Here is a 26,349-nt window from a genome sequence, read left to right as displayed (position 1 = left end):
GAAAGTCACAAACATACATATTTAAGAAGCTGAGCAAACTCCGGAAACAGGATAAACCCAAAGAAATCCATGTCAAGGCTGAGGTAAACAGTAAAATATAACAACCCAATAAACATCTGAAAACTAAAGACAAAAAGCTTGAAAGCAGCCAGAGAAAAATGACACACTATCAGGAGGGAAACACCAATTCAGAAGACAGTGAATTTCCCATCTGAAACCACGGAGATTAAAGAATGTAGCACATTTTTTAAGTGCTGAAACAAAAGAACTGTCAACTGAAAATTCTATATCCAGCAAAAGTATCCTTCAGAGATGACTGGCAAATAGACATTCTCAAAGGGAACTAAAAGAATGTGTCACTAACAGACCTACTTTTAAAGAACAAATGAATTATTAAATAAGGAATTCTGAATTATCTATGAGTAGACCTCTAACTTCAGAGCTGATAATCTAACTAGGGAGAGATGACCCATACACAACAAAAAAAGTACAAATAATAACAGCAGGTGTTGTATACGTGCTGCAGCCTAGGGCTAACAGACAAAGATGGTTCAGAGGTCGCTGCCAACATTCTGTGCTGCCATAATCACAGAAAATTTCACAAACAAGGCATGAGAAACTGGCCCTTGAATAATACACTACACTTAAATAGAGCTGACGAAAGGGTGTATCCATCATTAAAAAATCATGCAAGCAAAACTAAAGAGACAGGAAAGCAGGAAGTGTGTTTACAGGGAGGACCTACTTTTCTGACATGTAACAAGAGCCTGACCAGGGGACAAAGAAGAATCAGGCACAACTCCTGGCCCTCATGGTAATGGGAGAAATGCAGAGGAAAACAGAGGGTTGTAGTGTAATGTAGAAACCCTAAAAGAGGACTGATTGGACAGACTGCAGGGAACCCAGCAGACAGTACCGATTCTTTCTAGAAAAGGTAGGGAAGGTTTTGTGGGGGTAGTGACAGCTGAACTGGATCTTAATACCTGACACAGAAATGACACATCAGAAAGAAGGAGGGTATTTGGGGCCAGGAGGTGACTAAGATATCACGGTATGCTCTGATATGCAGTATGAGGGGGTGTGCTTCATGCAGGCTGAGTCAATGGTAAGGACCTGGACAAAGAAGCTGGATTTTCATCTTGAGGGTAAGGAGTCACAGAAGAATTTTAAACAGAGGAATGATACAAAAGAAAAAAAAAAAGTTTTACTAATTTTGAGGACCCTGTATAGTATCAAAGTGAAGGAAAAGAGACAAGAGGAAGGAAGACCAGTTAGAGATCACTCAGTTCATTCTGGTTCCAAAGAACTTTGAACCCATGATGTGCCAGGCTCCAGGTCAGATGCTTAAAACACAACGATGACTGATTTCCATCTCTTTTCTTCCAAACCCAGGAAGCATCCATGTCAGGACAGAAAGGACGAGAAAGCAGAAACCACATTCTAAAGCCATTTCAAAGCTAGAATCAGGATGACTCTGCGAGAGAAGAGCCAGGTAACATGAGGAAAAGGACAGAATGAGGTTTTTACATTAGAAACCGTAGAATGCTGTAACTATGGGCAGGATTCCCACTCCAGAAATAAAGGGGGAAAGAGGTAGAGTATCCTCTGGGTGGAAGGTTGAGTAGGAATTTATGCACTTTCCCTAAGATTCTGTTCTGGTGTCATGTCTTCCAGGAGGACCCTGGAGACAACCTCTCCACCTGCTATGTGGAGGTCTCCCCTTCCACCATGTTCAAAAACCAAAACCTACTCACAGCTATATTGATCTACTTTACCACACTGTATTATATTCATATATCTGTCTGTCTCTCCCACTAGGTTCCCCAAAGGCAGGGATTAATTATATGCATCTTTCTATGTCTACTGCATGACACTCAGTAGGTAGGACTTCAATAAATATTCAAAGAATGGGCCTGAAAGAGGACACGTCCCTTCCAGAGGAGCTGAAGAGCTGGCGCCGGGGGCCGGAGGAGGGCAGCACGCAGTGCCCTGTGCAGGAGAGTCCAGCCTAGCGCCCCGCCTGGAGAGCAGCCTCCAGCATCTCCAGAGAGCAAAGCAAAACATGATAACTGTGAAAAATAAAAAAAATAATAAAAATAAAAAATATTCAAAAAATGGAGAAAATATAGGAAACGTCATATTGTAGCAAAACCATTACAAATTTATTTTCTAATGTATTCCTAAATCACTCCTTCTCTACTATTAGAATAGAGAAAAAAATGTTTAAATACACAGCTCCAGGTATTCTACTTGTGTTTGAAAAGTCTAATAAAGTTAATCACGCTCCCACAAAGCATAAATCATGACATTATAAAATTCATTCAAAAGAACACAAGCCTGAGGGTCCAGCAGGTCCTCAATGACTCATTTATTGAGCACCAACTACATGCAAAGCACCATGGTGACTACCACACAGCTCCTACCTGCCAGGAGCTCACACTCCAGAAGCTCCCCTTGTGAACTGTGGCATTAAACAATGTTTCATAAAGAAACATCTATGCAACAAGCACATGAAAAGATGTTCGACATGGCTAATTATCAGAGAAATGCAAATCAGAACTACAATGAGGTACCACCTCACACCAGTCAGGATGGCCATCATCAAAAAGTCTACAAATAATAAATGCTGGAGAGGGTGTGGTGCAGAAAAGGGAGCCCTCCTACGCTATTGGTAGGAATGTAAATTGGTGTAGCCACTATGGAAAATAGTATGGAGGTGTCTTAAAAACTAAAAACAGAATTACTGTATGATCCAACAATCCCACTCCTGGGCATATATCTGGACGAAACTATAATTCAAAAAGATACATTCACCCCAATGTTCACTGAAGCACTGTTTTCAACAGCCAAGACATGGAAGCAACCTACATTTCCATTGACAGATGAATGGATAAAGAAGATGTGGTATATATATGCAATGGAATATTACTCAGCCATAAAAAAGAATGAAATAATGCCATTTGTAGCAACATGGATGGACCCAGAGATTATCATACCAAGTGAAGTAAATCAGACAGAGACAAGTATCATATAATACCATTATATGCGGAATCTAAAATATGATACAAATGAACTTATTTACAAAACAGAAACAGACTCATAGATATAGAAAACAAACTTACAGTTACCAAAGGGGAAAGGGTTGGGGGAGATAAATGAGGACTTTGGGATTAGCAGATAAAATGAGGACTTTGGGATTAGCAGATACAAACTACTACATATAAAACAGATAAACAAGGTCCAACTGTATAGCACAGGGAATTATATTCAATATCTTATAATAAAGTATAAGAGAAAGGAATATGAAAAAGTACGTATGGGTGCGGTGGCGGAGTCGGCAGCGGCTGCGGCGAGGGAGTTTGGCGCGATGCCTCACACCATTCTGCTGGTACAGCCTACCAAGAGGCCAGAAGGCACAACTTATGCTGACTATGAATCTGTGAATGAGTGCATGGAAGGTGTTTGTAAAATGTATGAAGAACACCTGAAGAGAATGAATCCCAACAGCCCGTCTATCACATATGATATCAGTCAGTTGTTTGATTTTATTGATGACCTGGCAGACCTCAGCTGCCTTGTGTACCGAGCTGATACCCAGACGTACCAGCCTTATAACAAAGACTGGATTAAAGAGAAGATCTACGTGCTCCTTCGTCGACAGGCCCAGCAGGCCGGGAAATAGTTGAGTTTGGAAGCGTTAAGGGGATGGGGGTGGGCTTGGCACACAGGTGTGTACAGCGTGCTGTTGTGGAAGTTTTGTATTATAGTAATCCTGTTTCCATTTTGGTACACGCTAGCCAGGACTGAATGTGTTAGATGAAATGTGAGGATCTTCTTCAATCTGAAACCCCCTCTGCGCTCTTCTCCCCCTGCCCCCTTTTTTTTTTTTACTTAAACGTTTTTATGATGATGTAGATGGGTTGGTTTTGTCAGTTAATGTTGGTTCCAGTCCTTCAAACTGTTATATCTGCTTTGCAACATTCACTGTACTAACCCTTCTTCAAACTGGGGTGGGGGGTGTGACGCAGTTTAGCTACATCCTCACAACAAAGTCTTAGTGAAAAACAAATAAATGTTCTTTAGTAATAAAAAAAAAAAAGTACGTATGTATGTGTATATATATATACAAAAAACTGAATCACTTTCCTGTACATCAGACACTAACAACATTGTAAATTAACTTAACTATACTTCAATGAAAAGAAAAGAAGAGAAAAGGAAAGAAAAGTCTATGTCCTCTGAAGATCCATGACCCCTGGAGAGCCTCTTTAAGGACTCATGGGTAGACCCAAGGGAGAGCTAGCCCTCAGGTAAAGGAATGTAACATAGGGCTACGGCAGAACTGAGATGATCTAATACGTTTTCAAAGAGAAAAAGGGAGTAAGAAGATCACAACACAAATAGGGCAAAAGGAAAAAAAGCCAGGACACTGCATACTCTTACGAGGCACTTTCAAAAGGCAAGGCAAGCACTTCCTAGGTGGGGCAGTGGTTAAAAATCCGCCTGCCAATGCAAGGGGACACGGGTTCCATCCCTGCTCCAGGAAGATCCCACATGCCACAGAGCAACTCAGCCCGTGCACCACAACTATTGAGCCTGTGCTTTAGAACCTGTCAGCCACAACTATTGAGCCCATGTGCTGCATCTACTGAAGGCCACATGCCCAGAGCCTGTGCTCCGCAACAAGAGAAGCCACGGCAGTGAGGAGCCCGCGCACCACAACGAAAAGTAGCCCCCACTCACCGCAACTAAAGAAAGCCCGCGCACAGCAAAGATGACCCAACACGGCCAATAAAATTAATTTAAAAAAAAAAAAAGGCAAGGAGACCATGTATGAAAACTACAAAAGCCACCCTTGACTGGCAGCTGCTACCTCCCAAAGAAGCCATGGGGGAAATCAACACTGTCAGCTGCCACACTTACATGGACCTGATTACTGTCAACAGCAAAGTAGCTGGAAACTTAAAACATACTCTAAATGTTGAAATGGATTTTTTTTTTCTTTTATGGTGAAGTATCAGTGATGACATGTTGGAAACAACCCAGATATCCACCAGAAGGATAAATTCATTGGGACTAAATTAATCAAGCTATACCTACAGGACAGAACAACAACCGTAAGAACGTGAAAAATCAAGTTTTGAAAAAACACTTCGTGGCACTGCAATACGTTTGTTACTAGTTGCATGATCTTGGGCTACTCTGACCCCTCCGCCTGTTTCCTCACCTGTAAAACGGGGCTAATGGAACACTGTGCAACAACGGGAACGAACAATCCAAGACTACACACAACAGAGCAACACATCAAAGGAACACATACTATAGGGTCCCATTTCCAGAAAATACAGACACAGGAAAAAAACTGCGCTGGAAGTCAAGGAGGCATAAGAGGGGCTTCTGGAGCTTCTGTAATGTTTAGTTTGCTCTTACTCTGGGTGTCGGTTACACAGGCGTATACAATTTATGAATGTCCATCCAGGTGTACACGTATGAAAGCGTACTTCTCTCTATATATGCTAAATTTCAATCAAAAGGTTTTTAAAGGAGGATAGTTTTAGGATCCTCTTCAAGGGGATGCTGTGGGAATTAAATTATGTTGTAGACATTGACTGTATATAAAATGTTTGTGGCCTAACACACGGGTGAATGTACAATAAATCTTAGGTACTCTTGTAATCCTCCCAGTGCTGACCATGTGAGACGCTCTAGTAAATGTTCACTGAATGAACAAGTCCCTGAGGTGAAATGAATCACTGCCAACCTCTGCCATCCCAAAACTACGTTAAAATTTTACTAGAGCACTTATTTTGCACTTTGCACATAACGATTTATGTTCAAGCTTGTCACTCCCTGCATTTATAACTCCCTAAGGGCAGAGCACACGGTCATCTTTGTATCCTTCACAACACACACAGAACAGCAAAGATGCTCAATAAATGTCTGCTGATTCTGGGATCTGAAGACGATTCTAAGGATGGAAGAATGATCTGAAAATTTTAGAAATTTTAACTGCAAAATAGCATCCCTTCTAAGCTTTATTTTTTAACATGTCGAAAACCTACCTAGTAGATAAATGTTGTATATGTTTAAAAATGCCCACATGTTTCCACTTGTTCACTTATTCATTCATTCCACAAACAGCGATGTACACAGGTGCATAGGATCCAGTGTCCACATTCCAAGAAGCTTACTTCTAAAGGAGAAGAAGTGTAAACAGCCACGGATTTCTTTCTGGGAGGCACCTCAGCAGAGGGCCATCATTGACTCTGTATTGGATTTTATGCCAATTCCCCAACTTGGTGATTCCTGGAAAACTTGGGTAGCATACACATGAACCCTAAGAAGTAAGGGACCACCTGCGTTTTCTAATTTTAGCAAGAGACCGGAGCACTTTATCCCCTATCCAGAGCCCAGGCAGATATGGATAAACTTCTACAGATTCCTGTGCTGGCAGGCACGTGTTTTCCGATCCATTTCTTCACCAAGGGTGCAGCCATAGGCTGGTCCTGGCAAACCAGATGTGGAGGAAGATCCCAGCTCCAACTCCTTGCCCAGTGCTTCTTTCTTTCTCCCTGTGTTGGTGTGAAGATGTCAAGTGTCTTGATTCTGACACTGCTGAAAGTTCAGTATATACCTAGTATACTGTCTAGAATTATATCTTTGCCACACTGTCAAATTCTAGAGATTTTCCAATATTTTTTAAACAATCACAGCTCTGCATTTAAGGATGTTTATTATAGTTTACCCAACATTGCTAAGTATTTTGTAAATCAAACTCCTACTTTGCATTTTTAATACGCCTTCGACCCAGGTCTCCCAGGACTCACAGATAAAACTGAACTGAAAAGGAGCTCACAATACAAAACTAAAAAACACACAAGAAAAAAATCCACCATGAACAAAACAGAGCAGACACTACAAAACAGCAGGGATTCAACAACCAGCATGTTGTATAACTTTACGTAACAGACCTATGAGATAAATTATAAAAACCAGTAAACTTTAAGTCATTATCAACATAAAAGCAGGAATCAAATACACAGGAAGAGGTGTTGCAAATGACCTAAGCCCACTTGGCCAGCCACAAACATCAGGTTCTCTTCACAAACACTGGGAGCCTCCAGCACTGAGCCGGGCAGGTTTATGGGTTCCTCCTCCACCCGCTCCAGACCAGCTGGGGTGTTACAAGGAAATCAAACCTTACTACCAATTCCACCAAACCAACAGATGCTAGTTGTATAGTTAGTATGTTGTGTACATTAGTATGTATAATGAAAATTATACATACGAAAAGAACTATAAATTGAGAAGAAGCTCTAGAGCAACCTGATTCGCTGCTTGTGAGAACATGAATGGTACAACTTGAAGGGAAAAAAACTGGAATTAGCTAACCAAGTTAGCATCAGACTATCTAATCCAGCATTTCTTGTCCCAGATAGTATTCTAGAGACCATCCTGATCATGGCCAGCAAGATTCACATAAATGAATATTTCTAAAAGAATGATTCATCACAACAAAACAGGAAAAAACCCAAATGCTATTCAAAGGTGAAATGACAGAAAAATAGTAACACTGGGGAATGTTACAGGGCAGTGAAAATGAATGGACCAAAGCCAATGCAACAACCCACATTAAGCATACTAATAACAGAGAATGAGGAAAGTACATGCAGAATTAGATAAGAAGCAACGATAAAGTTCAGGACAGTATTAAAAACAAAAGTGGGGGGTGGGGGAGAGGCAGAAGAATGGAGCAGGGAGAAACACAGGCAGATGGAAACTGTTGGTAATGTTTCAGACGACAGGTACTCACTAGATTAAAAACACAAATAAACAAGAGAGTCATACAAAGCCCGATGATGATCGTGTCATGAATCAAAGATTCAAGACTACGGTCAATCTGCTTCTCTGCACTGGAGTCTCACCACCAATAAAGCACACAACTTTAATACCGCCTACCAAATGTGGGCTCCCCTAACTACAGCTTTCTTGTCCCTTCAGCCTAGAACCCAGCACAGGGCCTGAATCATATAAAAGGTGCTCAAATAAATATTTGCTCAGTAACTAGACAAGCAGGTAGAAAAAAGATCAAACTATTAATCTAGCCATCTCTGAATATTTTCAAATACAGTTCATCAAATCACTGAATATTTGAGTATGAATAATAATTACTGATACACTGGATCCCCACATTTTCTACCAGATAGCCCATTTAAAAAACAGTATCACTGGGAATTATGGACCTAATGTTTATGAACACCCCAGATTCACAGGGCGAAGCCCTAACCTCCAAAGTGATGGTATTTGGAGGAAGGGCCTTTGGGAGGTAATTAGGTTTAGAAGAGGTCATGAGGGTGGGGCCCCTGGTGGGATGAGTGTCCTTATAAGAGGAAGAGACTAGAGCTTGTGCACTCCCTCTCCACCAAGTCAGGACATAGCGAGAAGGTGGACAAGCCAGGAAGAGGGTTCTCCACAGGAACAAATCTGCCGGCACTTTGATCTTGGACTTTCCGGCCTCCAGAACTGAGAAATAAATGTCTGTTGTTTAAGCCACTCAGCCTATATTTGGTTACAGCAATCCAAGCTAATTAAGACATGCAGATTAAAAAAACAAACTCTCTGCTCATTAAGAACACACCTTCTTAATTGCTCACAGAAAAGCACCAAATGCGAGCCCTCATAAATCCCTACCAAGGAGAGCTGATGAGACGCCCACACTTCACATGGTTCCCGTCTCCCTGGACCAGCAGGACTGCTCTGACTTTAAATGACTTCCACCACTGTTTTACGGAGAAAAACTATAGTTTATCGGGGAAAGCCCTGAACAGGAAGTGAAAATACAAAGGGTCTGAGTTCTGATACCACCTAGCTACGTGACACTGGGCAGCCCAGTTCATCTCTATGCACCTGACACATTTATCTAAAGCACGAGAGTGGTCCAAGGGACCAAAGTCGCTTCAGGTTCAGAATTAGGATATTACGCTAATGAGGTATTTCTGAATCTCTCGCTTAAAATATGTTGGAGGCCACAGCCAAGTGGCACTCAGCCCACACACAGAAATACATCTGCACAAAATATTGCATAGGTTGTAATTTACCAAGCTGAATTTACGGTGATCATTAAACTGACTTCCACAAATTGAATGCAGATAATGTTTATACCAGGAGCCTCTTCTTGTTCCAGGGCTCACCCCCCAAAGATGGTGGGAGCTGCCAAGAGGGGAGACTGCTCTCACCAAAGCAGCCCCCTTGCAGTTTGCACGCAGGTCAGCAGGTCAGTGAAAATTCCAGTAGCAGAGGAAAACTGCTACTGCTGCTGCCGGAACTGAAGGGGTTTCTGGCGTGAGCACCATATCTATGATCACAATACTAACTGATGTTCTAGCCTAGTCCTAGTTTTACTGCATTTGAGTGACTTTCCAGATGTTGCTTCATAGCTTATAAATAACAATGAAGCATGAATATTTTCTCAAGCGTAAGAAAGTAGCTTGCTTTCCTGATGCCACAGGAATCTACCAAAACATGTAAAATCACAGTTCTCTACACATATCTCAGAATGACACTATTTTTTTTTTTCATTTTTACCCCCCAGAAAGATCTAATGTAGATAACACTTACGGAAGGCAGCCCACTAATTACCCACTGCTCAAGTCATCCACAGAGAACACTCCCAAATGTGTACAAAGGTAATGAGAGGCCGGCAGAGGTGAAGAGAGGGGATCCCAGCCCAATGCACTTGTCATCCCACCCTTGATCCTTGCCTCCAAGCTCACAGGTGTTTTCAAAATGTTTCCTTCATACTTTCACTTGACCTCAGAAGTACTTAACGTTTTTAAAGGGAAAAAAAAAATCTACTCTGATGTCAATACGGCACTTTGGGGAGGGTGTGTTTGGTTTGTGTATATGGGGGAAAGGAGTCCTGCAGAGGAAGAGATAAAAGTCAATTCTCATGTTTTTCATACACAGGAACTATTAATTAAGGTTTTAAGCAAACACTGAGCCCTGACGTCACACTAAGCCCCTTATTCCTCATCCTATCCCAGGCACCCAGCTCACACGGCCCACACCTCCCCACACACTTTCCTACATCACAGACCGGCTCCAGCTCAGGGATCTGGGGCTTCGCATGAACTCCACTCACAAGCTGCTGTACTTCCCATCAGGTACCAAGATTTCTCCTAAGGTTACTGCATTAGTATTTGTGTTATCAGGAGACCGGAGTTAAGGCTGTTATTACGTGATATGCTGTGCCGGCAAGGGGGTAGGAACTCAATGTTCAATGGTCATGGGACCAGGTGGTTCCAATGATGTGACCAAAGGACAACAGGACTGAGCTGGAGCACCAGGAAGGCAGTGGCTAAGACGTGACGCCCACCAGGGGCAAAATGCCTGAGAAAAGTCCAGAGGTGGGACCACAATGAGGCTGTCCTCATTCTAACCCCATCCAACACGCTGCTGCCGAATCAGTCTGCCCCATGCTTCCAGCCACCCCAGCTCAGAATCCTCCCACTCCACCCACTGCCCAACAAACCAACCCGAAACTCCTTGGGCTGGCATTCGCAGCCTTGCCCTCCTCCTGCCCCACCCCCTCCACGCCCCACCCCCACCCACCCCCAGCCCAGCCAAGAGAATGATTCATTTTTACCTTCACAAGCTCCATCCTCCCCCTGAGCAGACTGTTTCGCTCACGCTGTTTCCTACACTGAAACTACTCTTCCCAGGTCCAATCTGTTTAAGCACTGCCTTCTTTCATTCAAATACTGAGTCCCCACTGTGCCAAGTGCATCTCAAAAGCCACTTAAACAGGAGGGAAAAAAAAAACCTAATACTGCTTCTACCGGGAATTCACACCTGGTCCTCCAGTTTCTTGCCTCCTGTTTTCTACAGGCCTACAGCACCTTATACCTGTTACCCCTGATCTTCTAGCTTCCATCTCGATTATTTGCTGAGGAGGTAAGACTAGTGAACAAGAGACTTTGACTTCTCTGCAGAAGGACTAAGCAGTCCTTCAGAATAGGGCAGGGAGTACTTCAAGAAGAAAGGAGTGACTTACAACACAGCAAATGCTGCCAAGGGGTGAAGATAAGAAGTGAAAAGCATCCACTACGCTGAGTCCAAGGAGATCAGAGGTGTGACCTTGGGGAGGGAAATCACTAGAGCAGGGAGAGCAAAAAACAAACAGTGGGTTGAGCAAAGAGAGTAGGGGGGCAAGGAAATGGAGACTGAACAGAGATTCATTTTTGTACCCACCTTTCCTCCACCCACACCGCCAAATATTTTTAACAGGTCTTATGCATAAAGAGATAGTCATTATTGTTATAAATTAATTCAAACACAAAGACTAATTTGTGCCATTCAGTATTATGACCTGCAGCATATCTACCAATGATTTAAGTTTCCATTTTATCCTCGGCTGTCCTTTGAAATATTACTACTTTTTTCCTACCATCCCAACCAATCAAAATGTTTCACGGAATATTTTCCCCCTTCTCTTCCTGCAGATATGACAGCATCTAGGTTAAGGGAATGAGCTAATGGGAAAGTGGAGGAAAAAAAAGTCTTCCTATACATTGTGAGATGGTTCTTTTCCCAGCCATGGGTAGGAACTGAGTTTCTTTTTCTGGATCCCTCAGTAGGTGCTACACTTCCTATGCCCACAGGGCAATGATTCCAGGGGTCACACAACTTGAAAGTTGGTATTGCCAGGTTTATAAAACAAATACATTCAAAGACACTACTTGGTCTGCTTTTCGTACAAACTTGAATGCAATTCAGTTATTTGATATGATGCAGCTGCTTACAAAAGGCTTACAGACTCTCCAGCTGCCTTAAGGCTCAGGAAGTTTAGAACTGTCACAGCTCCTTTGCCTAGGGCCTCCCTCTGCCTTATCTTTTATTTCTATACACTAACAAGGAAAGATCAGAAAGAGAAATTAAGGAAACAATCCCATTCACCATTGCAACAAAAAGAATAAAATACCTAGGAATAAACCTAACTAAGGAAGTAAAAGACCTGTACTCAGAAAACTATAAGACACTGATGAAAGAAATCAAAGACGACACAAACAGATGGAGAGATATACCATGTTTTTGGATTGGAAGAATCAACATTGTGAAAATGACTAAACTACCCAAAGCAATCTACAGATTCAACACAATCCCTATTAAATTACCAATGGCATTTCTTACAGAACTAGAACAAAAAATCCTAAAATTTGTATGGAGACACAAAAGACCCTGAGTAGTCAAAGCAATCTTGAGGGAAAAAAGGGGAGCTGGAGGAATCAGACTCCCTGACTTCAGACTATACCACAAAGCTACAGTAATCAAGACAGTATGGTACTGTCACAAAAACAGAAATATAGATCAGTGGAACAAGACAGACAGCCCAGAGATAAACCCACACACCTATGGTCAACTCATCTATGATAAAGGAGACTAGGATATGCAATGGAGAAAAGGCAGCCTCTTCAGTAAGTGGTATTAGGAAAATTGGACAGGTACATGTAAAAGAATGAAATTAGAACACTTCCTAGCACCACACACACAAACTCAAAATGGATTAAAGACCTAAATGTAAGGCCAGACACTATAAAACTCCTAGAGGAAAACATAGGAAGAACACTCTTTGACATAAATCACAGCAAGATCTTTTTTGACCCACCTCCTAGAGGAATGGAAATAAAAACAAAAATAAATAAGTGGGACCTAATGAAATTTCAAAGCTTCTGCACAGCAAAGGAAACTATAAAGAAGACAAAAAGACAACCCTCAGAATGGGAGATAATATTTGCAAATGAATCAACAGACAAAGGATTAATCTCCAAAATATATAAACAGTTCATCCAGCTCAATCAAAATAACAAACAGCCCAATCCAAAAATGGGCATAAGACCTAAATAGGCATTTCTCCAAAGAAGACATACGGATGGCCAAGAGGCACATGAAAAGCTGCTCAACATCATTAATTATTAAAGAAATGCAAATCAAAACTACAATGAGGTATCACCTCACACCAGTTAGAATGGGCATCATCAGAAAACTGACAAACAGTAAATGCTGGAGAGGGTGTGGAGAAAAGGGAATCCTCTTGTACTGTTGGTGGGAATGTAAATTGATACAGCCACTATGGAGAACAGTATGGAGGTTCCTTCCAAAACTAAAAATAGTTACCATATGACCCAGCAATCCCACTGCTGGGCATATACCCAGAGAAAACCATCATTCAAAAAGACACATGCACTCCAATGTTCATTGCAGCACTATTTACAATAGCCAGGACATGGAAGCAACCTAAATGTCCATCAACAGATGAGTGGATAAAAAAGATATGGTACATGCATACAATGGAATATTACTCAGCTGTAAAAAGGAATGAAATTGGGACATTTGTAGAGACATGGATGGACCTAGAGATGGTCATACAGAGTGAAGTGAGTCAGAAAGAGAAAAACAAATATTGTATATTAACATATATATGCAGAATATAGAAAAATGGTACATATCAACCAGCTTGCAAGGTAGAAATAGAGACACAGATGTAGAGAACAAACATACGGACACCAAGTGGGGAAAACTGGGGGGCGGTTCGGGTGGCATAAACTGCAAGATTGGAATTGCCATATATACATTATTAATAAGAAAAAATATCAAATTGTACACTTTAAATATATGCAGTTTATTGTATGTCAATTGTATCTCAATAAAGCTTCTTTAAGAAAACAAAAAATGACCAAGCCCAGAAAAATTCTTATCAATAAACATGAACACACAAACTTCAATTCTCCTAAGATCAGAAACAAGTTTATCCTATTAAAGGAATTCAAAGGTTCAGTTTCTCACTACTAACTTGGGACTTAAAAAAAAAAATGCATTTGGTGATTAAATTATGAAAATAGGGAGTGGTTTGCATACCTAAAGGATTAAGAAAATGAGTGTCAGCTAACAGTCATCCAAGAGTCAAGCCTTTATAGGTATTTTTAAGCCTACTGTAATCTTAAAATCAGAGTCCAATCACCTTACATGAAGTGATTGCTCAAAATCCACAATAATTGACCAACATGTCACAGCTAACAATGATAAAGAGAAAGCCAAATTCACATCTTCCTAGTAAATACCTTCAAACAGGCTTAGTACCCACTTGAAGAGCTAAGGGCTCAGATATGACAATTGGGGCGGGGGAGGGGGAGGGATGACTTTTTTTGAAAGCATAAACCACATGTTATTTATGTCCTAGATACCTGCACATATATCCACTTCAGGAACGTCTAAGGAATTCAAGGAGCTGCTTAAGATACCAAAAACACCACCTTGGCCATACTCACAGTCTAAAAGTTACATGCTATCAACGTGACAGTCGTAATACAGCTTCCACTTATATCTAACATTGTCAAGTCACCTCTCATAAACAATTGGGAAGCTGTATCAATAAATGTTCAATCCAGGACCAGAGAACAGAGAGAAGCCAAGTGGAACACTGGATTCCAGACTCAGCAAAAAGAACGAGACACCACAAGCCATCATTAGAAAACTGGGAAATCTAAACAAGCAGAACTCCAGCCCTGTGATTTTCTGGGGATTGTTTTTTTCTAAGATTTCGTGACACTTCAAAATGTATACACTCTCGTTCTTCAATTTTAAGTCTTAACCATAGAGACCCTCGGAGCGAAACAAGTCAATATTCAAAGTTATTCTACCCTTTTATTTAGGTATTATTATCTGAGTGTCATGCTTACAATAACACTTTATTTTCCTGACTGTTAGAACATAATCACCCACAAATTCATCATTTTGGAACGGACGACATTCTCTCATATTCAAAACAGAAGGGAATCCTTCCTGGGTCTTTTCAACCTTTACAGGCTAGTTGAACTAGGCACAACTCAGGAATGCTTTCAAACTAACCAGGAAGTCTTGACACATGAACTTTCCAGAAGTTTCTTCTTTCCTGTTTGCAAACTGGTCTGACCCCTCTGAGCAAGTTGTAATATAGCTGGTAACGGGCACCCCAGACCCAGGGCTGGCGCGCTGCACAGGAACATTAGCGAACCAGTTACCACGCGGCCTCCACAAAGCACCTTCACTTCACCTGACCCCCTGATCTACACGCAGGGTTCTCTCCAAGCCGACTTCCCAGCTTCAGTTCTCCCTGAGGCCAGGCAGACTTGGTTCGTCTTTTCTTTTTTTGCTGACAACCATTCCCACAAAGTAGTATTCTGTGGCTAGTAGCTGACTGGTCAGCTGCGTGGCTGACTCACACTGGAAGAGCCCACTGCTGAAAATGTGCTACTTTCATGACGAGAAGATGCACCTGCCACGCGAGACATGCCACCAGCGCCTTCATGATGTTGTGCAACTGTCATCACAGACAAAAAGAATCATGTTCCTCCTGAAAACTACACAGAGCTCAACACGCCCAATACTTGATCTTTCAACCATGGTGTGCCAGCTGTCAATAAAGTCAGGAAGGATTTTTCACAGGCAAATATTTCTTTGCCCACATCCCGCACAAGCACCGCAGTTAAATTCAGTATAATCCAGTCTCTCTAAGACATTCGCTCCACAGCAATGTGAAAAGAGGTTGCATGAGCAATAAAACTGGGTATTTTTATTTTACAATGAAAAAAATGTTTATTTTTGTTCACAGAAATTTTTTTCACAAAACAAAACTTTTTTTTTTAATTTATCTATTTGCTGCATTGGGTCTTTGTTGCTGCACACAGGCTTTCTCTAGCTGCAGAGAGTGGGGCTACCCTTCGTTGCGGTGTTTCTCATTGCGGTGGCTTCTCTTGTTGCGGAGCACAGGCTCTAGGCACACAGGCTTCAGTAGTTGTGGCACATGGGCTCAATAGTTGGGGCTTGCAGGCTCTAGAGCACAGGCTCAGTAGTTGTGGTGCACGGGCTTAGTTTGCTTCGCAGCATGTGGGATCTTGCTGGACCAGGAATCGAACCTGTGTTCCCTGCATTGGCAGGCAGATTCTTAACCACCGCACTACCTGGGAAGGCCAAACAACTTTTTATTGAAGTATAGTTGATTTATGATGTTGTGTTAGTTTCGGGTGTACAACAAAGTGATTTCCATATATATGTGTGTGTATATATTCTTTTTCAAATTCTTTTCCATGATAGGTTATTACAAGATATTGAATACGGTTCCCTGTGCCATACAGTAAGTCCTTGTTTATCTATTTTATATGTAGTAATGTGTCTGTTAATCCCAAACTCCTAATTTATCCCCCCCTTCCCGCAAAGTTTTTTCTTTATTCAAGTTGTTGCTTCACTGCATTACCCCTTTGTAGTCCAAGGTCACAAGTGGTAAAAATTATTTAGTGACTTTTTAAAAGTCATATATTTCCTAGTACTTCCAAATCCAAGCAGCTCAACTGTCAGATTTTTACAATTCAGAAATTCAGATTTAACACAAATGCCTAGAATTGGCAATACATATGAAGAACTGCACAATCTGACCCAGCTGTTCTAAGAATTTGACTTCTGAGGAAATAGACATACAAAAAGATTTATTTATTTGACTGTCATTCATAGTAGCAAATAGTTGGAATGGAATCTAGATGATTAACATGATACAGTTAATAGAATTGTGGTACATTTATGAGATGAAACACAGCTAGCCATTAACAAGATTTTTGGTAAAATATTTAGTACTACAAAATAGTTCTAATATAATAAAGCACTGGACTCGAGGGAGGGTGGGGGGGGAGTCGAGGGAGGGAGGGAACATGGGGATATGTGTATAAAAACAGATGATTGAACTTGGTGTAACCCCCCAAAAATAATAAATAAATAAAACAGAAAAAAAATTAAAAAATTAAAAAAATAAAGTACTATTATCCTTAATTTTTTTTAAGGCAGAACAAAACACCAATGTATGAAAACAGTGTAGAGCCTTGGGAAGGAGGTATAGTTAAGCTATAGAAGCAGTTCCTAAATGCCTCTTAATGTGTATGTGACCTCAATATCCCTGATATCTAAGGTGACCCCAGCTTGTCAGGTCCACTCCCAATGCAAATATTAACAGTATCCCAGTTTGGTCAACAGATTAAATAGCCACCACACCTAAGCCACAATAGTTTCCTGGTCCTAAGTAAGGTCACTCCGTTATTTCCTAAGTCTGCAGGGTCAATGGCTCCTACAGCCAAATAAAGACCTGAGCCCTGCCTCTTTCTTTTTCTCCAAAGTTCCCAAAGATGAGAGGGAGAGGGGGCAGTGCTTACCCCCTCCCCCCACGAAGCCAGGCTGCTCACTCAGCCCACCCCCCATCACCAGACCCCATCTCAGAGCCAGTCAAGCAACACCTCTGTGGGCATCTGTTCATCCCGCGGTACCTTCAGCTCTGTCACTACCTGCCTCTGCTGTCACCTGTGCTGTTCCACCCAGGGCTGCTGTCCTGCTCAGGCCACCTCCGGCTGAGGCTGGCCTGTCACCAACCTCAAATGGTTCCTTCTCTCTCTGCGTGATGGGTGAGGAACGTCCCCTCCCCAGGTCCCTGTCTGTGGAATCCTGCTGTGATACAGTTTCTGCAGCCTGATTTCCCCAGCCCCCTCCTTCACCAAGCCCTACAGCCCCAGGAGGACAGAGACGAGCACCGCACCTCATCAGAGCTCCACGTGCGGCCCTCTTCACTCCCAGCCCTGCTCGCCAGTCCCCTTCCTTGTCCAGGCTGGCACCTGATTTACTGCTGTCGACCCCAGGCAAAATACAGATGTGGCCAGATCCTGGGTCAGAGAAGAGGTGGGAGAATGCCTGTGACCAAACTCCAACAACGAACTCCACAACAGCCACAACCCACACGCAGCCCTGGGGAGACGGAGTGAGATGAAGGAAAATGGTGAAGGCGTAATTTATGAGTAGTTCACAGCTGATTCTTCCTTTGTCTTAAACTCTTATCAATCATGTTCCAAATTTTCTCCAATTTGTATTACTTTGGAAAAAAAAGAAAAATCCAAATGTAAACACATCTATGTGTGTTCACAAGAAACGAATGACAAGAAACCACTAACTTACAGAAAAGTTAAAGAGCTACACTGCAACCCAATGTAATTACAGCTCTGTTGCTAAAAACAGAAGTGACTTTCAACAATAGATACTATTTCACTTATACTTGAGGCAAGACTATAAGGGTATAAAAACCTAGAGAAAATTATACTAGAATGGCTAAGACATTTTTTAAACAGCAGCCTTCCATTTAAACCATTCTCAGGATAAGAGGAAATTATTCTGGGAGACAAGTGACTGCATGTCATGGGCTCATGAAAAGCTTAGACATTAGAGATGAAAACAATTGGAAGGCATGGAACACGACATGGACCCTTCACTTTGAAAACAGGATAGATAATAATCTCCTTGGAAGAGATGATGAGCAATTTCAACTCAGTTTTAAAATAACTGAGAGGTTCCCTCCAAAGCAGCCCGTGCTCTGATTTCCCCTTTTTGTCAACATGAGCACATTCTCCAGCCTCCCAAGCTGAAGGAAACACTGGGTCACCTCTGTATTCTTCCTCTTTCTTTCCTTCCAGATCTTCCTCCCCAATCTACTTCTGAAATAACCCACCCACTGGACACAGGACTGCCCTTCAGCTTGTCTAACTATCTCTGGCTACTTCCTCCTCTGCTAACAAATTAACAAAAAGGTAATGCCAATAACATGATCCTGATAAAACTCTCCCCTGGCTTCTCATAACCTAGAGTCATGTGCCAGCTCCTGAGGCTGGAGCTGCAGACCACAGCAGAGCTGCTGCCCAGGGCCAGCCCGGAACAGAGCACACGTGGGAACGGTGATCCCTGGACTTGGGGAGCACAGCTGCCCCGGTCCCCACCACCACTCCAATGTGACTCCTCCAGCAGCACCTGACTTCCTTAGACACTGGGGAGGACCAGTAGCATCACCGTCACCTGGGAATCAGTAAGAAATGCAAATTCGCAGGCCCTGCCGCAGACCTACTAAAACAGAAGCTCTGGGGATGAGGCCCAGAGGCCACTGATACACTTAAACTGAGAACCGCTGCCCCACAGAAACCCTTCTAATCTACCAAACCAACCTATTCACCATCCCCAGATTAGGTGTTGTACTTCCTTCCCTCCCCAGTCCCTTTGTTCAGAGGACAGCTTCCTCCCCACCATCCAGCTCAATGCTCTCTCTCCGCCCTTCAGAGCACAGATCAAGCCCCTCTTCCACCATCAAATCTTTCCTGATCACGCTAACGTGTTCTCTGTCATCTTCTGAACTCCCACACCGGCTCAACACTTACTAAAATGACAACACAGCCAAAAGATGCCAACACCTCTAGCCTCTAGGGGACGGATTACAGACGTCATAAAACGCGCCAATTTTAAACCAACGGTAGTTGTGGCCAGGAACCATGTGTTCAGGAAGACTCTGAGGCTCTACCCAAGTAGGAAGATGATATTTCAATGAGCAACATCCCCATTTGTTTGGGAAGGTTGGAGGAAAACAATAGCATACTTACTACATCACATTTCTGCTCTAGGGTTTGAACCCAAACTGAGATGGGGAAAAGGGCTGTCACAGACCCAGAAACAAAACCAACTGCAGTAAGCATAGCTTTGTGGGCACAGTTCACTGCCTGTGCACTTGGCAGCCAGTTGTGACTCTAACATGTCTGCAAGAAAGCAGCCCAGACCCTGGCCAACCTCAGTATGTGAAGCCCCAGGTTAAAGAGTTGCAGCACATTGTAAACACCACGCATATCTAATTTTCTCCAGAATTCCAGTTACGCTATCTGGGGTGATATGAGGGACAAAAAAAAAGAAAACCCATTTCCTATCAAGAACGGTAACATCTGTCATTGGCAGATGACACCAACTTCCCTCTGTGTTTAAGAAATCCACACAAAAATATGTGTAAGCCAGGCTCAGAGGCTATGGGTCCATCTATTTCAAACTATTTTGATGCTCTTGGTGCCAATATTAACAGACATTTCTAACCAGGCCTTCCCTGTTACAAACCTACATCATCTTTAACCTCAGTTACATCTCCTCCTAAGCTGTCGGCAACCTGAAGACAGGAAGTAGGACTTGTTTTGACTCTCACGTTATCTGGTTTAGTGCCCTACATAGGTAGTGCTGAAAGGTAACCACACCCTGGCTGGGCCTGCAACTCCCCTTCTGGTTTTAGGGTTCCAATATCTCCAAATATCTCCCCACCTACAGGAAGCAGAATCTCATTTTTAGAAACTCAGGTCATTATGTACTGTAGTTGTATAATTTATGGTACAATAAGCGTTCCAACGTATAACGTCACGTGTGTTACTCAGAGTGATAAAAAGCAGAGCACGCTCCCTTCAATTCCTCCCAATTCATATGACTATTTAGAGAAGAAAAATGCCCCTACCGGAGCTATAGTGAAGACACAGTTGGGAATGACATGCACATGAATCACCCCCGAAGCCCAGCCAGTGTGACTCACAGATCTGCCTGACAGGAAGGTTCCTTCTCCAAGCTCTAAGTTCAACGCGAGGCCAAGTTTGAACAACACACCCTAGCCAGACAATCCTATCCAGCCACACAAACCTTCATTCGATTGGCAAAAGGCAAGAAAGCCCAATTTCCTAATGGTGTGTAAACAGACACGGATATGTAGCTGAGACTCAAATCTGGCTCGTGCAACTCAAGACAGTTCCTCATAAATGCACACTTAGGTCCGAAAGAAGAAAACTGACGATGACAGCTTATGAGAGCATCACAGGGCTTTCCGCTGCCAGGTTCAAGCCCAGCCAGAGTTTTTCTGGACTGGTCGGTAATGAACACAGCCAAACACCTTCTCCTAAAGCCTCGGGAGGCCACGAGGGGAGAGAGGAGACTGGCTCTCCCACACAGAAGAGTTACCCTAGGGCTTTCACCAGGCCCTGGCAAAAGTCCCCCAAACACTTAGCAGGATCAGAATGGACCACATGCCAGCTGAGCCTCACAGCACATAAGAAACTGTCCTGGCTCCAACACACATCCCAGGCCCAGGGGCAGCTGCCCCCTGTCAAGCCGCACCTCCGCAGCAGCCGCAGAGCCCCAGGACAACCCGGATTAAGCACAAATGCCCAGGGAAGCAAAAGAGTCTGGAGACTCATCAAAGGTTCGAGGACAATGATTCCCAGCCTGCGTGCCATCTGAGGGAAGAAGGATGCTTCCCACGGAAGCAGGACGACCCTTTCAACTGCATCCGTCACCTCTGCCAAAGGACAGTCTTCTCATCAGTGGGTTGTCTCTGTTGCCCACGGGTGGGTCTACCAGGAGGTGAATGTACCAGCCAGGGAAGCGTTATCGGTGACTGAGAATTGAGAAGTAGCTCGAGTTCCTAATATCAAAAGTCTTCGAAATGATCAACAAGTTATACACCTGGACAACGGCGGAAGCAAACTTTTGAGGGCCTGGAATCAAATCTGAGCTTCAGTGCCAACGCGTTGTATTCACCTTTCTGTGCCTCAGCGCCCTGGTGTGCAAAACAGAGATGCAGTTCTGGTGGGGCTCAAGTAACGAGATATGCTACATCTTAAGACAATGCCTGGTACAAAGCAAGCCCTCCATCAAATACCATCATCATCACTGTCTCACTATCCAGGTGCACTGCATTTTACAGGCGTTTCTACACCATAAACGTGTGCAAGAGAAATGAGAAGCCTGCCTCCTGCTCCAGGAGGAAACTAAGGCTGAGTGTGAGGGAGTGACAGAGCCAGAATTCAAATCCAGGTCTGCCTGTGATCTTCCCATATACCCTCTCTGCCTCCTGGGTGAACAAAAAGGAGGCAGAAGCCAAGGGAATTGACGAGAATCATCATCCCTCCACACTCCACTAGACCATGTTACAATATGCTGACTGAGCACACGTGAGAACAAGGTTTAGACCAGGACCTTGACGCAGCTCTGAGAGGAGGTCTTAACCATCACTGGCCTCAGGCAGCACAAGGCAAGGGACACTGCTTTCTTCCAGAAAGCTCCCACCTGCCCAGCTCAGCCCCTGCAGAGAGGCCATCTCCGTCACGCTGAGATGGGGGTGGGGCAGCCAAAAGCGGGTCCTGTTTATTTCTACAGGGCTCAGGACTGGGCGGCAGGAGGATGAAAGCTTGGCACCTGGCCTCTATGAAGCAAGGACCCAGAGGGCAGTTAAGGACCATCAAGGAGGAAAGAACCACCGCAGAGTATTAGCATGGAGAAGACCCAGGACTGCAGCTGACATCAGCTCTGAGTCCTGCTGGGGTTCAGTCAATGCTACAATGTTTATCTTATCCTCACCTCTTCAGGCAAGCCGGAGGAAAGAAGTAAAACACATGCAAGTGACTGGCTAAAAGCATTATTCAAATGTTATACAATCTGCCACAACACACAAAGTTCTCGAACTCCCAGGTGGTCACTATCCCACAAAATAAAGTCACAGAAAATAAAGAGGCTGAGCCTTAAAGTTTCAAAAAAAAAAAAAAAGTATGTTATAGCATGAAGAAACCCAAAAGGAAAAAGAGGTTAAAACATATACACACATAGCTTTGATCTCAAAATCTCCCTTGTAACCCTCATCCTAATAAAGACACACTTTAAACCCTACAGACACAAACCCAAGTCAGGTTCTCCACACTCGTCCACCCAAACCAAACCTGTCAAACAACCTCAGATACTTGCAGGAACAAATTAAGCCATGAAGAGTCCACTGAGAAGACAACTTAATAATTACCTAACCTGGGGATCTTGGATTTCAGCTGGAGAACCCAAGACAGATTAGGTCAGGAATGGAGACTCGACCTGGTCTGCCCAGGGTCAAATATGGCAACTTACCAGTGCTAAGATGATGGTGAGCCTTGAGTGCCAGGCACTAACCTGAACACCTCACATACCTGAACACACTTCATTCTCACAACAGCCCTGTGAATACTGTCATACGGCCCATTTCACAGCAAAGGAAAGTAAGGCACAGCGAGGTAAGTAACTTGCCCAAGACCACACGGCAGAAGCAGGTGTGAACCACCCAGGCCATCAGGTTCTCCAGCCTGTGCTCCTAACCAGGGCTGCTACTTCACAAATGGCTTCAAGACCTATTTCACACTATGCTCTAGAATTGATCAAAGACTGGAGGATGAGAAAAGGAAATAATCCTACAAAGGGGCTCGAAGATGTACCTCTGTTTCAGAGCTGCCCAGGTTCTTAACGTGCTGACTGCTACCCCGAAGACTTGGCTGAGAGAACCAAGCACCCTCTCCCCTCGCTGTCCCGCAGGGATTCCGTATCGCTCTCCTTTTGATTTATGGCTTGTATTACACAGAGCGCGTGCTTTTTAATAGACTGTTCTAAACGTCGCCCCATGAAAAACAGCTCCGTTTTTAAAGCCTTACGGATGACATCAGAGCAACCCTGGAAACCACACACTAGAAAACACTACAATGTCAGTTTATGTCGTAATTCAAAATGTAATCTTTCAGCCCACATATGGATTTGAGTTGATTCCTAATGCAAACTTTAAAACATACCACTGCTTCCCAAGCTGTCCCTGGGCAGCTGGAATCCTAAACGATGACGCTTTCTACTGCCCTTCTCTATTATGCTGGGTAATGGTGCAAGGGATGTTTATATCAGGCAGCTCAAAAGCTACTTTCCACCCAGTAAGTATAACTGCTCAAGTGGTACTTGGGATAGAGCAAAATTCAAACGTGGGATAACCGAGGTGGAATTACTATAAAGGTTTGTAAAGCGTTTAAAAGAAAAAATTAGAACGCCTTGTATGTACCTAGGGCCATTCATGAAAATAAGGTCATACACACAAATAAGCCTATTTGGGGAAGGGAAATGTTATTCTAAATATTTTTAAAGAACGCTTTCTTTTTTTTTTAGTAATACAAACTCTTTTTTTAATTTTATTTTTATTTCTTTACCTTTGTGGCCACACCATGCAGCTTATGAGATCTTAGTTCCCTGACCAGGGATAGAACCCAGTCCCCCCGCAGTGAGAGCTCCGAGTCCTAACCACTGGACCACCAGGGAATTCCCAAAGAATGCTTTCTTGATAACATATTTGAACAGCTTCTTAACACATAAAGAAAAGCTTCCCACAAACTAAAGAAGAAAATTAAGGCAAAAACACAAAAGAGAACTTCTTCAGGTACTTTGTACAGAAAGTGTGCTTCTTACCACTTAACAGCAGAATGTAGGGGTTCTGTCAAAAATCTCTCCTAGTGTATTCCCAAAGAGTTCCACCTGACCGCCTACATGTATTGCTTTTGGAATTCTAATCAGTTCCGCCCACCCAGTGACTCAAACTGAAATATTAAGAGATATGAACAGCTGCGCTCATGCAGCGCACCAAGAATAGCTTTCAGGAAACCAAGCTCCAGTTGGGAAAGTGCATTTAGTACTAACCCTTCTCAAGTTGAGAGAACATCCTGTGGGAAACTCCTCTTAGTTAATAGTGAAAACGCCTGTAAAAGCTTTTTAAATGGCATTTATAAAATACATATTTTCTCCTAGAAGTAAACAAGTAAAATGATTTGGGGACCATTTATACCCTAGGACTGTAAACTCGTGTGTGTTTATCTGGAATTCTCGGGATGATGAACGCTTGCTAATGCCTCGTCAAACACTATCCTTCAAGAGAACATTCTCAGGGGAATTACAGCTCATTCACCCGAGGCCCAGGCCAGGGGGATGCAGGTTTGAAATAAAACAGTAAGTCATCCAAAGCCTGGGCTCATTTTTCTTTCTACCCCACCCAGCCCTAAACTTCTGATCCATGTGTAGAAATAAGGCAGGGGGAAAAAAATACAGCCACGTGAGGGGGCAAAACAGTAGGGTCCAAAAAACACAAACCATGACATCTGAAAAGCATCCACTGGCAGATACACACTATTGCCAGGGGGAAATGGTAAAAGAATCCAGGGAGAGAAGGAGTTGCAGTCCAGCACTGTGCTCTGGAAAAATCTCAGGCACGCCTGCCAACTGCAAGGAAAGAAGAGCCCAGCTTGGTTTAGAAGCGGAAACAATGATGCCCAGGTGGGCGGGGAGGAGGAGCAGAGAGAACTCACTGCCTAGGAGAGATCACAAGGAGCCGTGAAGCAAATCACCCATCTGGCTGCATGAATGGAGGGAAAAGAAAATGAGAATCGGGTGAAAAGAGACACCTAGGTACTTAACCACAAGCTCACCAACGTTTACGGTTCATAGTTGTATGGGATATAAAGAAACCACGATTCCACCCCACCTCTAGCAAGAAAGTTAATACCAAGTGGACCCTAAGCTCCCGGGCCAGGCCTTTGCATATATTATCTCATTTAATCCTCACAATACGAGGATGCCTGAACACATACTTTCACTGCTGCTACAGACTATCTAACTGTGTGCCCCAGAATTCACACATTGATGTCTTTACTCCGTGTACCCCAGAATGTGACTATTGTCTGTTTGGAGATAGGGTCTTTAAAAAGGTAATGAAGTTAAAATGGGATCATCAGGGTGGGCCCTAATCCAGTATGACTGGGGTCCTTAGACACACAGAGAGGAAGAGACGTGAAGACACAGGAAGAAGGTAGCCTCCGCAAGCCAAGGAGTGAGGCCTACGAGAAAATCATGCAGACACCTTGACCCTGGACTTCCAGCCTCCAGAACCTTGAGAAAAGAAATGTATGTTGCTTCAGCCACACAGTCAGTGGTGCTTTGCTGTGGCAGCCCCAGCAGACTAACACAAGTGCTATCCAGAAAAAAGACAGTGGAGCTCAGAGAGGCTGAGTAACTTGGTCAAGGTCACACAGTTAACATGTAAGCAAAGCTAGAATTTGAATCCAGGTCAAAACCCAAACTACTCTTCCCAAGTTGAGCATTTCGCCTGGCACAAAGCAAGTGCTCAATAAATACTGGCTACTTTTTTTTTAAAATGGAAGTATAGTTGGTTTACAACATTGTGTTAGCTTCAGGTTTACAACAAAATGATTCGGTTATACATATATATCTATTAAATACTGGCTACTGTAATGACACCCAATGACCATCAACTGAATGCAGGAAACAGAGAGACAGCCATGATACAATGTGATTCGGGCTTCATTCCTCAATGCTGACGGTACTGCAACAGCAATTCTATGGTTTGGAGTTAAGTTCAAAACTGAGGGAAATGCTCCAATTACATGACGGATGAGATGGCACAGGTGAGACCCAATGATGATGCGGACAGAGATTTAGGTTAGAGTTAGAACAGGCTGCTGTATGCCTCCATCTCCATGCCAGCAAAGGTGACAGCTGCACCATAATTTTTCTTCCCCGCTTTCTTCAGGACCTTGTCATCAGGAATATGCGCACAAAACACAGAATGACTTTTCAGCATCCAACGCCCTCCCGCCATTTTAATCA

General features: G+C 43.2%; 2 protein-coding genes across 3 annotated transcripts in view; one reads left to right on the top strand and one right to left on the bottom strand.

The window, feature by feature from the left end:
- The window catches only part of ARHGAP10 (Rho GTPase activating protein 10), a 322,934-nt gene that overhangs the window by 260,997 nt on the left and 35,588 nt on the right, over window positions 1–26,349 (bottom strand). The gene's annotated exons all lie outside the window — the stretch shown is intronic.
- On the top strand, window positions 3,368–3,694 carry LOC130848111 (enhancer of rudimentary homolog). The gene has a single exon (XM_057726058.1). It carries the CDS (start codon window positions 3,368–3,370, stop codon window positions 3,680–3,682), a length of 315 nt encoding a protein of 104 aa, XP_057582041.1. The 3' UTR covers window positions 3,683–3,694.

This window comes from Hippopotamus amphibius, chromosome 3 (assembly GCF_030028045.1).
Source record: "Hippopotamus amphibius kiboko isolate mHipAmp2 chromosome 3, mHipAmp2.hap2, whole genome shotgun sequence".
Lineage (NCBI taxonomy): Eukaryota > Metazoa > Chordata > Mammalia > Artiodactyla > Hippopotamidae > Hippopotamus > Hippopotamus amphibius.
This window is presented reverse-complemented; position numbering and strand designations above follow the sequence as displayed.

Coding starts and splice junctions, on each gene's coding strand:
- LOC130848111 (XM_057726058.1), top strand. CDS start 3,368: ATGCCTCACACCATTCTGCTGGTACAGCCTACCAAGAGGCCAGAAGGC.